The 13,534-nt window shown below is 42.0% G+C and overlaps 1 protein-coding gene across 9 annotated transcripts in view; it reads right to left on the minus strand.

Annotated features, from left to right (window-relative positions):
• USP49 (ubiquitin specific peptidase 49) overlaps positions 1–13,534 on the minus strand; it is a 58,200-nt gene that overhangs the window by 15,108 nt on the left and 29,558 nt on the right. For 8 of the 9 annotated variants that reach the window (XM_030561453.1, XM_030561450.1, XM_030561455.1 and 5 more), the window contains 3 exons: positions 7,237–7,384; positions 4,523–5,933; positions 1,205–1,409 (listed from right to left, as the gene is read on the minus strand). In XM_030561453.1, coding sequence (XP_030417313.1) covers positions 1,205–1,409; positions 4,523–5,905 — 1,588 coding nt within the window. In that variant the 5' untranslated portion in view covers positions 5,906–5,933; positions 7,237–7,384. Of the gene's footprint in view, positions 1–1,204; positions 1,410–4,522; positions 5,934–7,236; positions 7,385–9,390; positions 9,464–13,534 lie in introns of all 9 variants that reach the window. The other variant, XM_030561454.1, reaches the window with a different exon arrangement.

Consider the following 13,534-nt stretch of genomic DNA (forward strand, 5'->3'; position numbering starts at 1 on the left):
AACGTGGATGCCAGTAGAACTAAACCGCATGATTATTCACAAGCTCAAAATTACTTCATTCAAAAATGTAAGCAAATGTTCTCGGAAAGTTTTTTGCAGTATTCATCCTGCCCTAATATTAATCCTCAGACCACCAGGAAAGCTAACAAGAGAGATATTCTAAATGAGAGTACTGAGATGCACACATTCACGTAAGAGGGAATACAGTAATTTGAGAGTCAAATAGCAATTTCAGCTCATTGCTAAAGACACCTACTAGTAACAAAGAAAGGTGAGCATCTCTTCTCTGACATGGTGGCTCTGTAGAACTGTTTGCCTGAAAACTACAGCTACAGAGATAAAAATGCTCAAGTCTACCGTGCCTGAAGGAAACATGATGCTAAGCCTACACTGCAACCAGGGCCAGCTCCAGGCACCAGCTCAGCAAGCAGGTGCTTGGGGCAGCCAAGGGGAAGGGGCAGCACGTCGGGCTCTTTGGCAGCAATATGGAGGCGGGTTCCTCGGTCCCTCTTGGAGGGAAGGACCTGCCGCCGAAGAAGAAAGCGGCGCTGTGGAGCTGCCGCCGAAGAAGAAAGCGGCGTAGTGGAGCTGCCGCCGATCGCGGCTTCCCTCCCCCCCCCCCGCACCCTTTGGGCAGCAAAAACCCTGGAGCCAGCCCTGACTGCAACTTACCAAGACTACATTAAAACTCACATACTGAAGGACAAGTAACAACACACCTGCCCAGGATAGTTTGTTCATCTCTGCCATGACAGGGAAGAAAAGAAGATGATAAACTGCCTTTTGTACCCACCTCCACAATCTCACCATTCTCCCCCAATTTACTGTGACTTTTAAGTGGGGCAGAGGAAGCAACCAACTAAAGGAAGTCATAATAGGAGGGAGCAGTTCTCGATGGGGTCAAAATATAATCTTAGCAATCTGTGCTGCTGAATGTAAGGAATGATAAAAGGAGCAGCTGATCAGTTCTGAACTGGTACACAGAAGGTGCAACCAACAGGAAGAACCTGCACCAGAACAGAGTAGCGATGAAGGGTGTGGGTATTTTTTTTTTTTAAACATAACACAAACACTCCTCTCTCACACATGCATCGAGGTACCAATATATAGATTTTCACACACAAAAGTGCACTATGAACATCTCTTACCAGGAACAATGGACAGTGTATCTAAGCTGCAAGTAAAGCATCAGCACTTCACTTACTGTTGCATTGGTCACACGCATATATCCTCCCTTCCAGAGCTTCTGTTTCTGTGAACTTGGCCAACATTTCTGTCAGCATGCACTCTGTCTGGTTAACGGGGACAATCCCTTTCTCAATAGAGTGATAGCGTTCAGGGAATTCCAGGGAAAGATCCCAGAAGGGCTCAATGGTGTTGGATTTGTAGTTGCATGTTATGCAGGTGACCTGGAAAGGAAAGGTTTATATACAAATGATGTTATGTGTACACATACCTACAGTATAGGCATTTATATTCACGTGGGCCAAAGAATCATTTGGTTATGCCTGTGTGGCAATCCAGTCCAGTGGACAGGAAATTGGGCTGGCAGTCCAGAGAAATGGGTTCTATTCCCAATATTGACCATGACTTAATGTGTGATTTTGATCAAGTCATTAAACCTCTCTACGGCTCTTTCCCCATGTATATGGGGATGATACTTATCTTTGTAGTGTGCTTTGAGATCCTCACTTGAAAAGTCCTACATAACTGCAAAGTATTATACATGTCTCAATAGTTCTGAACTATTTTCTAATACTGTCGCCTCTTTTTGACCCAAGTGGCTAGTCAAAGTTCAGGGCCCTGGAGATGTTCAGTGGTAGTCAGATATTTCTTTGATTCAATCTTGTTTATTTACAAAGAACGTACAAAGTTCTGCTTCTGCGAATGCAGGAGGAACGAAAAACAAGACAAGTTTCTTAGGTCTTGTCTACACTGCCACTTTACAGCGCTGCAACTTTCTTGCTCAGGGGGGTGCAAAAACACCTCCTGAGTGCTGCAAGTTTCAGTGCTGTAAAGTGGCAGTGTAGACAGTGCACTAGTGCTGGTAGCTACTCCCTTTGTGGAGGTGTTTTTTTTTTTTCTTTTTATAGTGCCAAGAGAGCTCTCTCCCAGCACGGTGCCGTGACTACACAGCCACATTAATGCGCTGGCTAGTGAAGACATGCCCTGAGCTTACAGCCCCAAACCTCTCTAGCCAACAGACCCAAAAGAGCTCTCTCTAGCTTTTCTAGGGTCACACAGGGCTCACCAGCTACTTCTTGGCTTTCGTGTTTTTGCCTCTGCCTCTCTCTCTGTTCTTAGTATCCATGTCTTCTGCTTTCCCTCACGCACGCACACACTCTCTCTCTCTCTCATTTACTCACACACTCACCCCTTTACTCCTGATCACAATATCCAATGGAACCCCCCCGACATGGTGTTAGTTTCTGAGCAGATTCTATCAGGCCTTGTTTTAGGTGTGGCCCCTCAAGTGTTTCTTACAACTACCTTAAGGGAAGGGCACAGTCACACATCATTTTAAAGGGGTTTTAACTTAACCCATAATAAACTTTCACCCAGCTCATAACAATAGGAAGAATTCATATTAACATTTAGGGCTCAATTCTCACCATTTCTTCAGTTTGCTTGCCTGTGTATTCGAGAATACTATCTATACTCACTTTCGCTGTTATGGTCAGTTTCAGTTCCTGTTTCATGCACTAGCCCTATGAAATCACTGATGCTCTGCTCTGGGAGTGTGGAGGAGGGAGCTCAAATGCACACTGTTCCTCATGTCCTGCAAAATGGTGCTGACCAATAACAAATTGCAGCAAAGTTAAAACTAAAACTAAGGCAGCAGCAGGCAAGGGCATGCAGAGAGAGAAAGGGGAGGAGAGTATATCATGCGGGTTTGGTGTTACTCTCGGTTCTACTCAGTCTATCAAGCTGGAAAATGACCTTTATGAAAAACAAGATTTCTTGATCTTGAGGTATGTTCACTTACTGAAGGGCAAATGTAATTGGTCAGAGGGAGTGAGGACTAGTAGTTAAAGCAAGGGACTGAGAGGGAAGACTTTTGCGTTTTATTTTCAGCTCCATCACTTGCTGTGAGAGACTTTAGGCAAGACACTGCATGGCTGTGTACCTCAGTTTACCTATCCATAAAGTATAAAGCCCCAGATGAGGCTTAACGAAAGAATATTTGTAAAACACCCTGCGGGAACCTTGGATGAAAGATATGATGTGTAAGTGGGAGGTGCATTGTCACATACATAGAATAAACCTCTTGGCAGGAGAAGCATAACATATATACTGTAATGGCTCAAAATATATTCCATCACACCCATTGCATATAATTCATAAAGAGTTGTTAATACAGAAGTCTTAACATTGTGGCTACATCTATGATTTTAGATATGTATTGAACAGTATTAAACAACCAGGAGGATGTTTCTGAACACAGAACATTTAGTTAAAAAAAAAAAGTGTATGAAGAGTATGTGCACAGTAACAACAAGGAGTCCAGTGGGACCTTAAAGACTAACAGATTTATTTGGGCATAAGCTTTCTGCTAGTCTTTAAGATGCCACCGGATTCCTCATTGTTTTTGTGGATACAGACTAACACGGCTACTCCCTGATATATGTGCACAGAAGATACCTTTCAAAATGAACGGTGATTTTAAATTAACCCTTGTTTCCCAGAAAACCCGAAGCCCACATCTAAACAGGGGACTAAAGGGTGTATATATTCTCCTTTAATATGCACATCGTTTCTATTAATGCTAATTCAAGATAACCAGCACTGGAAAAAATGGTAGTAATAGTAATAGTGTCATGTGTCCATTTTTATGGCCCAGTCCTGCAAAGTGTCTCTTGCAAGGTGCTCAACACTTTCAGGGCCCTTCGAAGTCAATGGTAATTGAGGGCTTGCACAGACACACAGCAGCTCTTATTACCAGACCCTTGGGGAATAACGTGAGATACTCAAGGAGAAAATACATATACAAAGGACCAGATATTGAGAGTTGCAGAGCACATGCAACTCTCACAGAAAACAACAAGAGTTATGGGTGCTCAGCACCTCTCATGATCAGTCTCAAAATGCCTGAAAACATTCATTTTAAAACAGCTTTATTCTTTGAGAGACAAAAGACTGGATTCTCTGGCCCTCTCCCCACAACTCCCCTCCCCATTTTTTGAGCACAGAAAAAGATCAAAAAAAGCCAAATCAAGTATAAAAATATTGTGTAAAACAAAACCCACCTTGAACTAGGGCTGAGGACTTGTCTGTCCTGTGTGCAACTGCCATCTTAAAGTGATAAAATATAGCTAAGTTCTGATACCTTTAGATGTGGGTTATATGCTGAAAATGCCAACAGGTCTCTAACAGCTCTACTACAGTGCTATAATAAATTCCATCTTCATTAGGGTCACCTACCTAAGTCCTGCTGAGTATCCAGTGGTTCCACAGAAAACAGAACCTCTGCTCCCTGGCACTGAAAGCAGCAGCTGGTTTCAGTGATGAGCTATGTGCATACCTGACTGAGCAGCTGCCCATGAAAAATGGTGTTCACCACCTTCAGGACCTGCTTGGTGAGCTTCCTCTGTGAGAAAGGGATGAGAATCCTGCGCTTCGTTCCTTCTGACTCCAGCTCCTGCTGCACTTTGTCCAACAGCTCACAGAGAAATTCCTGAGCGTCCTGCTGATCGTAACCTCGAAATGCTGGAATCAAACTCCACACGGAGTGCAGCATGGCAAATGGAGACACTAATGCCCACTTCCCAGACCACATGACTCTGAAGAGGGTGTGCAGTTCATGACAGAGAGATATGTGCTTTGAGCTCGGTTCCTTGGGCTGTATTAGTTCTAAACTCCTGCTTATTGAGGAGCCACCGTTTAAGCCAACTGGCAAGCTTTGCCTGCCATATGACCCCATTTTATCATTCCTCCCTGACTCGTTAGCAGCAGATCCATTTGCCAACTTGCCAGACATTCTAGACTTTCCATTCACGGTTTTGGCTAAGAGTTCTTCAGTTTCACAGAGGTCAAGTGTCAAAAAACATTCTCTGAACTTTTGGAGGTGACTTAGCACTTGAAGAATTGAGTTCATGTAGCATGTGTTTCCCAGATTCCTTAAGCCAGTCACACCAGGAGTCATTAGGGGCTTACGCCGGATGGAATAAAACTGTCTGAATCTGCTGCTCTGCACTCGCCTTGAGGTAGGGGAACTTGCTGCCATCTCTCTAAACTTCCTTGGAATCAAATTCTCTCTGTGAACGTGAGACAGAAGTCTCGCACTCTTTCTAGGAGGAGTGTTTGCCAGTTCCTCCAAAAGTCGCCGTTTCATCTCTTGTCGCCTCTGCCTGGCTGCTTCCTTCTTTCTCTCCAGTTCCTCCATTTGTTTCTTTTGTTCTAGTTTTAGCCTGCCTCTAGAACTCTTATCAAACCAGGTCCGCAGTGCTTTTGCTAGCAAAGATTGGCGCCTGTGCCAGAGAGCAGTGAGCATCTGAGGCTGTCCCTGAGGGGTCCTTTGATGGCTATACACATCCTCCCCCAAAGCCATTGATCGCAATGTCCTCCCACTTCTTGCTGATGGGTCATGCTTCTGACTTCTAATAGCAGACAGAGAGGTTCTTAACAATTTCAAATCGCCCTCAGGATTATCATTCAAAACATAGTCTTCACAAAGGTAACAAAACACATACAGATCATTAACTTCCATAGCCAAGGGATGCTTGGTCTCTTCAAAGTGTTTAAGTGCATGTTCCTCAATGTACCTTCCACAGGCCACGTGGGAGCATTTCAGACAAGCCCATATAGATTCTGTGGTGTTGCAATCCTTGCAGTGCCACTTCTGGGGATTCAGGATAGAATGGTCCTGGGCGAGTCGTAGCCGCCCAACATGTTTGCATCTATCCATGTCTTACAGAAGTCTCCACTGCTTTAACCTTTCAAGACAAAAGAAAAAGGATTTTAGAGCCATAGTACAAATTTGAAGTCATATTTGTAAAGATATAAAAAAAAAGACATAAAAAGACAGATGTGTCATGTCCTGCCAACTCCAATTACAGTATTTCCTTTCACAGACTGAAATACCTCTGGTAGCAATTTTTAGTATCAGTGAAAGATACCGGGTTGACAGACTCCAAAGAATGAAGCTGTCTACCCACCTATTGCGGACAGCCCAGGTGGTGCCACTGCAAGCTGACAACATACCTTAGCGAGCCTGCACCCTTAAGATGGATAAATTTAAGGCCAATATTGAAGATGTTTTTGTGACAGACATATCTGTCCACTAGGAACTGGACTGAGATTATGAACTTTTTTTCATAAAAGCCACACAGATACCAGATAGTTGTCATGACCAAACTGGACTATATTTGAAAAGAAAACCTGAAAGGTAAAGGCTGTATATCACACTATTGGTTTTTTTAAGTCTCTCCTTTCCCACCATGTAATATTTTTTTTTCTGACTTGGGTAGGGTTCAGGAGCAAGAGTTTCAAATATTTCACTAAAGTTGAATATAAAAATTCAGCCATGACAAAAAAAACCCACATTTATAGGTCTCATGTCATTTATGCAGTCATATTATGGAAACCTGTGTATGTGATTGTATTTGAGCAGACATGGGTTTGGTTTTTGGCTCTTTCACCGAATTCTCCACAGCAAACTTAATTTAAAGGTAGAGTTGCAAGCAATATGGGTCACAGACTCATCTTACAAAAGCACTGGGATAAATCCTCAGCTCGTGCAACTGTCATAGCAGTATTGACTTCAATAGGGCTACAACAATTTACATCAGCTAAAGATTTGCCTCTGTACTTCTAAACCAAGGCCAATACATTTGTTTTTAAAAAGTTGTTTGCATATTACATCCTTGCACAGTAACTGCAGGTAGAAAATACATTCCAGGATTTTTCACTTGTGCATTCTGACATAATGCACAATTGAGTACGTCTGCACACAAAAGAAAAGACAACCAATTTACTCTATTTTTAAATCCCAGATGAAGAAAGTGCAAAGCAGGGATACTGGAATTCTAAAGAACCACATGCTTCCACTTGTGTCTTCTACATCCATATGTTTTATAAATGATTCATTTATGTTCTACAAAGAACACAACCACGGAGAGTTCTTCATGCTAGTAAAATGGTTTCTTTAATATAATCAAGTCAGTGATCAGACACAAATGGAAAAAAATCAGGACGAAGATGTGTCAGCCAGATACATACATACAATTCACTACTCACTGTGTCATCTTTAAACATTCTTTTTTTCGCAACTCAATGACCAGAGCCTGGAACATCCCCATTTCAGCCAATAGGAGACTTGGCAGTTCTTCAGGAATTTAATTTCTACTTAGGTCTTCATCACATAAAGAAGCACAGCTTCAAAGCCCTAGAAAGAGAATATTCCTGTGATACATGTAAACAAACTAAAAAAATACCAACAAAAAACTCAACATAGTAGGGCTGCTTTAGAACACAATTAATCCCCTTAATTATAAGAGCTACCACAGAGAATGTATTCATAACAAGGAACAGAACTAGCTGGAAGTCATGACATTAATGCACCTAACAACCCAAAAAACTGGCTGTGAAGAAATGTCAAATGGAAAGGGGTACTCCAGAATTTCATTTTTCTGATTATCTATAAATCTGCTGACCACACGCATAGCCTACTCTTCAAAAGTTTTTCATAGTGGATGGCCTACCATATGGCATAGTAAAATCTCAACAAGAAAACTAAGCAAACTTATACACCTCTTGTGTCCACTTTAGTTTCGGCTATGCAGCAGTATTATGTTTTGGGGGGGAAACCTCTCCATTTCCTATATGTTTTTCATAATAAAAATGTATGAATGGAGAGTTGTCAAATGTAGATGATATTAAAATAAAATAAGCGTAATGGGAAAAAGCTGGGGAGTGCGGGAGATTGTGAATTGCATTATCCCCATAATGGAGGAGGAAAGATAAAGATAGAAAGACAGTTGTTGTTTATTGTAATAATTAAGAAAAGACTATCTCACCTCATACACATATTGTGTGACCACAGTACCTCAATACAACTCAAAGTAATAATATCCAGCCAGACTAGCAATATGCACAATATGGTTACAGATTGTCATCATACCATTCAAAACACAGTTACAGAAGGAGCATGCAGAAAGCCTTATTTCAAAATTCAGAATGCTATTTTATGGGGAATACAGTTGAAATGCAACTAAGGAAATAGCATACTTTCCAGGAGTTTGAAGATGAGCACTGAAACAGCCAACTACAAAAAGCATGCAGATTGCACATTTGACAAGTCCATGAAAATACGCCTTAGGGTCTCTTAAATTTATTATGCAAATTTAATTTAAACTTTATTACTAGCTTCTTATTAGTACCACCATATTAAAGATGGAAGCTTTTAGAGGAAGTTAAACTTTTTCCTCTCCGTCTTTTGTTTGCCTCTATATTTGAAAATAGCAATAGAAGCGGCATCTTTAGAATTTTTATGTCTCTGCAACAGAGATACTTAAACATCAGAGTAACTTTTTTTTTTCCTGGCTGTTAAAAACTGCTCTGGATTTAACTGTGCCTTTTACTTGGGCTATGCTAGTTCATTCACACATGCCAAATAACAGGTAAGGAACTTTCAGAAATAAAGTGAAAAACAAAGAACGGAAATGGTCTACTTATAACAAGATCAAATTGTCCCCCCCGCACCATTACCATTTATTTCTCTTTCTGTCTTTCTTTCCTTCCTTCTGTTCCCTCTCAAATCTTGTCTGAAAATTGGGGAATAATCCTATCTAGCCTTGGTGAGACTAAGTGGCGATTCCAGTTTGAAAGAAAGTAGACACTATGGTAATATTGACAACCTTCATTTACATAAAAGAATACTAATTATGTTGCATCATCAACATCTGCAATTCTGCTCACTGCCATATGCGACAGTGTTGGGAATTTAACCCTTAAGTCTCACAAATGTGCCCAGAACTGCCCCTACAACCGAAATAAATTTGTTTCAAAAAGTATCTAGAATTTCTTATTATAAACAGCAGTGAAGTGCTTCCCCAGCTTCAAAAAAGACAATATTCTTAAAAGGCTTAAAAATTACCCCAATTTTCCAAGAAAACAAGAAATCCCAGTAGGTTGTTCATTTTAAACAAAACAGCCACAAATAAGATACAGCAACATTCTACAGTGTTTAACAATAAAAATATGCTGTCAGTGTTCAAATTACAAGGCCTTTATCAGTTCCTTTTATTTTTCCTGTGTGGACTAGTAAGATTTCCTATTAAAATAATGTTATTCTTTTAAATCTTGGTCACTTAGCAAAACAGACATTTGGAGAGCTAGATTCAGTTATTCATGGCACACAGATATCCTCAGTTTTGTACATACTATTCCCACCTCTTTTTCCTTATACCGCACATTTTCTTGCGAGTGCAGGCCTAGGAGCATACACCAATTACACAGAACTGCTCTGGAAAAGACAACAAAGGAACAGTTTTTATTTACTCAAAACTACTTAAACACACATTATCTTTCAGGTTTACTCCTCCTTCGGCATCTGTCACCAAATGAAATCTTTCCCTCTTCCACCACACTGGTTTTCATGTCAAAACTGAAAAGCAGAAAAAGCAGTCTGCATAGCCAGCTGGGGTGTCTGAATAGTCTGCATTGCTCACTAAACATGCCCTCCCCATCTCCAAAAGCAACTTCGACTTGCCAGATACTACAACCTGAGCTTCAGCTGCTTCCTAGAAGCAGTTGAATCCCTTCTTCAGAGCAGATCATGAATTACTGACTCATGTGAGCCACACTCCTCCTGAGGTCTGGAGTTCTCAAAGTACGAGTTTCTCAGCAACGAGTGTAATGAAGGGACCCACCAGTGTCTGTGGCTCCTATTCTGCCCACAGACACATGCAGGTAACTTCATTAATGAAGTTAGCAAGAGCTGTATGCACATAACTGAAGACAGAGATCGGCCGGTCTCTGTTTTTATACAACTACACAAACAACTGACAGCTACTTCCTTCTTCAGAGGAGAGGATGAAGTCAACACGGACCAAAGTTAATGGGGAAAAATAAAGAGCAAGAGCTAAAGGAATACAAAAAAAGAAGAAAACTGGAAGCTGCAAATAGTTCCAGGGAAAAATAATTAATCTTACTGCAAAGCCTGTAGAGAACTGAAGTAATTCAAAATGTCACAACTATCAAACATTAGTTCATATGGTTGATTAAGTAGGTCTAGTATAAACTGAATAACAGCAGTGTTTAATACTGGAAAGTTAACATCCTAGCTTTTTGTTCTAAGTGGTTAAGAAAACATGCAAGTTCTCTCTTTTTTGTTGAAATTACAGTAACTTAGTTTTATGGGCACCTTTTATCTAGCATTTGGCATCTCGAACTTTTCCATGCTGTGGATCTCATTTTAACAAAGATTATCTTATAGACCCCTCCTCTGCCAATTGCTGACTGCTTCATGAATAGCTGAAAAGCAGTGATTGCTCTGAATGGAGATATGATACACGGGGAAGTGCTAAACTGCATTAAAATACAGCTAAAAGAATACATTAAACAGATGGAAAGAAAGAAAGAAAGAAAGAGCCAGCACTATGCAACCAGCCAGCTCTCTGGTGGATCATCAGCAAGGGTTCAATGAACTGTTGCTTGAGCAACTATAATCTACAAGGATCCCATAGGACTTAAAAATGGTGCCAAATCCACTTCCCTTACTTACATGGGTCCTCCTAACCCTGTAATTTATTGGGGTGAGATTCTGTGCTGCATCTCTAAGAAGAATAGCATAAAACTCACAGTCCCAGGGAAACAGGGTATAAGGTGGTTTTAAGCCACTTTTGTAGTTGCTCTATACCAGGGGTGGGCAAACTTTTTGGCCCGAGGGCGACATCTGAATATGGAAATTGTATGGCGGGCCATGAATGCTCACAAAATTGGGGCTGGGCTCCGGCTGGGGGTGCAGGCTCTGTAGTGGGGCCAGGAATGAGTTTAGTGTGCAGGAGTGGGCTCTGGGCTAGGGCAGGGGGTTGGGATGCGGGGAGGAGGGGGGAGTTTCCAGCTGGGGGTGCAAGCTCTGGGGTGGGGCTGGGGATGAGGGTTTGGGGTGCAGGAGGGTGCTCCGGGCTGGGACAAGGGGTTCAGAGGGCAGGAGTGGGATCAGGGCTGCAGGTGAGGATGTAGGCACGGGAGGGGGTAAGGGGTACAGTCTTCGGGTGTTGCTTATCTCAAGCAGCTCCCAGAAGCAGTGGCATGTTCCTCCTCCGGCTCCTACACGGAGGCGCAGCCAGAAGGCTCCGCACACTGCCCTGTCTGCAGGTGCCACCCCTGCAGCTCCCATTGGCCGTACTTCCCGGCCAATGGGAGCTGTGGGGGTGGCACTTAGGAGGGGGCAGCATGCGGAGCACCTTGGCTGCCCCTATGCGTAGGAAACATGCCACTGCATCCGGGAGCTGCGCAAAGCAGGGCAAGCCCCCGACCCCACTCCCTGATTGCAGAGCTGAAGCAGGGCAAGCCCTGGACCCTGCTTCCCAGCAGGACCTCAAGGCCTGAATTAAAATGTCTGAAGGGCCACATGCAGCCCCAGGCCATAGTTTGACCATCCCTGCTCTATACTAACCCTGAGCTGTTCCAGGGGTTGGAGAGCACACACTCTAAGCTTGTAATTTAGACAGTCCTGGGGTCCCGTCTAAGTTACAGAAGCCTCCCTGGGCTTCCCTACCTCCCCAGTGCTGTAGCACTGAATGTTGTGTCTCGGCCTCAACATTGCACCCTCCATGCTGGAGCTTGTGAGGGGTTGTGCGTGAGGTTGCCTGATAGCTGGTCTTCCACAGTGCCTGCACCAAAGGTCTCCTACCACACTACTCCACTGTAAAGGGCTAGAGCACAGGGAAGGATCTCACCTTTACTGTCCAGCTTACTAGCACGGACAGTTCATGTAGAGTGAGCAGGATATTGTTCATGCATTTTTAGAAGGACGAAACAAACTTCACCCACCACTGAAATACACCCACCTCTGGATAAAACATGACGGCAACGTTCTGTGATCATTTAGGGCAGGAAATGAACAAAGTTTCTTTAACTCATAACACCAAAGCATACAAAAATATGAAGCCATTTAGCCACGTTTTGCTGTAACACTATTTAGTGACTATCTGAGAAGTATTTTTCAGCGACTAGATGTAAGAAGTGTTAATAAATGAACATGTGGATATATTATTATCCTTTGTACTGTACCTTTCCTGTTTGTGTCACATATCTGGAAACAAGATTGCCAAATTTCTATAGATTTCTTCAATCTATAGAGAGTTTTGTTTTTAACTAATCATGTGTGTGAGAGAACCATTCAGCAATGATGAGGAGTGTTGGACTGATAGCCCTGGAAACTGAAAGTTCTCCATTTATTCATGGGAAAGATACAGCACAGGGAGCAGCAAGGTTCCTCCACACCAACCTACCGAAGTCCCTTATCCACAACCTAGAGACCATCTTTTGATAATGGTGGGAAGAAAGTTCACCCTCAATGGCCCTTTTGTTGATTTAATCCACCTACTGAAACTGGCAAGAGGAAAAAAGAACAGTGACAGATTTGCTTGCAGACCTCTGTCTACTGTGAGCTGGAATTACATTAATACTAACTTAATTTTTTTTTTTTTTAACAATGGGGAGAGGGGAAACACCCTTGAATCCTATCAACAATAGAAAAACAGGGCTCAATCTGAGTCTAATTAGGCCAGCTAATTTTAAAATTTTTATGGAATTTTTTTAAATTTGTCCCTTTATTTTGATACAGGAGCCTACTTTTCAAACATGCATCCTTAGTCTTACAGCAGAATTTTCTCTCTGCTGCATACATTCAGAAGTTCTCAAACTGGAGCTGACAATAGTGAGAAAAAAGAGAAACGTCTAAAATTGTGTGCAATTGCTCACAATCTTTGCTCAACTGCTGATTGTTTAACCAGTCCTTTTTCAAGGATCACATACGATGGCCGAGAGTCTATGATTGCACATGGATACTGAACTTCTGAATCTATCATTCCTTCAAAACTGGGCATGTAGGTATCAAACGTCTCACAGTTAAAATGGTAACTGGCAAACTCAGAAGCATACCCATTCTGTTTGTTCATTGCTGCAAAGGAAATGAAACAGAGCAGGAAGGATGAGTTTTGTGATAGCCTCCTGTAAAATGCAATAGAGTAACATATTTATTTTCTTGAAGGAAAGTGAGCCAATACATTCTTCTTGTTTTAACTCTGCTGACCGGACTGCTTGGGTTTTATTTAATTATTCATAGGAAAATGCTGCAGGAGTGTGTTTCCTAAAAATGCCAGGCTCTCTGAGATGGTGTTTCTGTTAGTCATTTCACAAATGAAATTGATCTAGACTGTTTTCTTTAGTGAATTATTTTGCTTAAGGCATTTGCGTGTGTTCATGCATGCAGTTCACTTGTTGGTATTTATAGCAAATTGGCCCATTCTGTTGCACTAATTTATATTTATTTGTAGTACTATAGTTTGGGCACTGCAATTCAGCT

Source organism: Gopherus evgoodei, chromosome 4 (assembly GCF_007399415.2).
Source record: "Gopherus evgoodei ecotype Sinaloan lineage chromosome 4, rGopEvg1_v1.p, whole genome shotgun sequence".
Classification (NCBI taxonomy): Eukaryota; Metazoa; Chordata; order Testudines; family Testudinidae; genus Gopherus; species Gopherus evgoodei.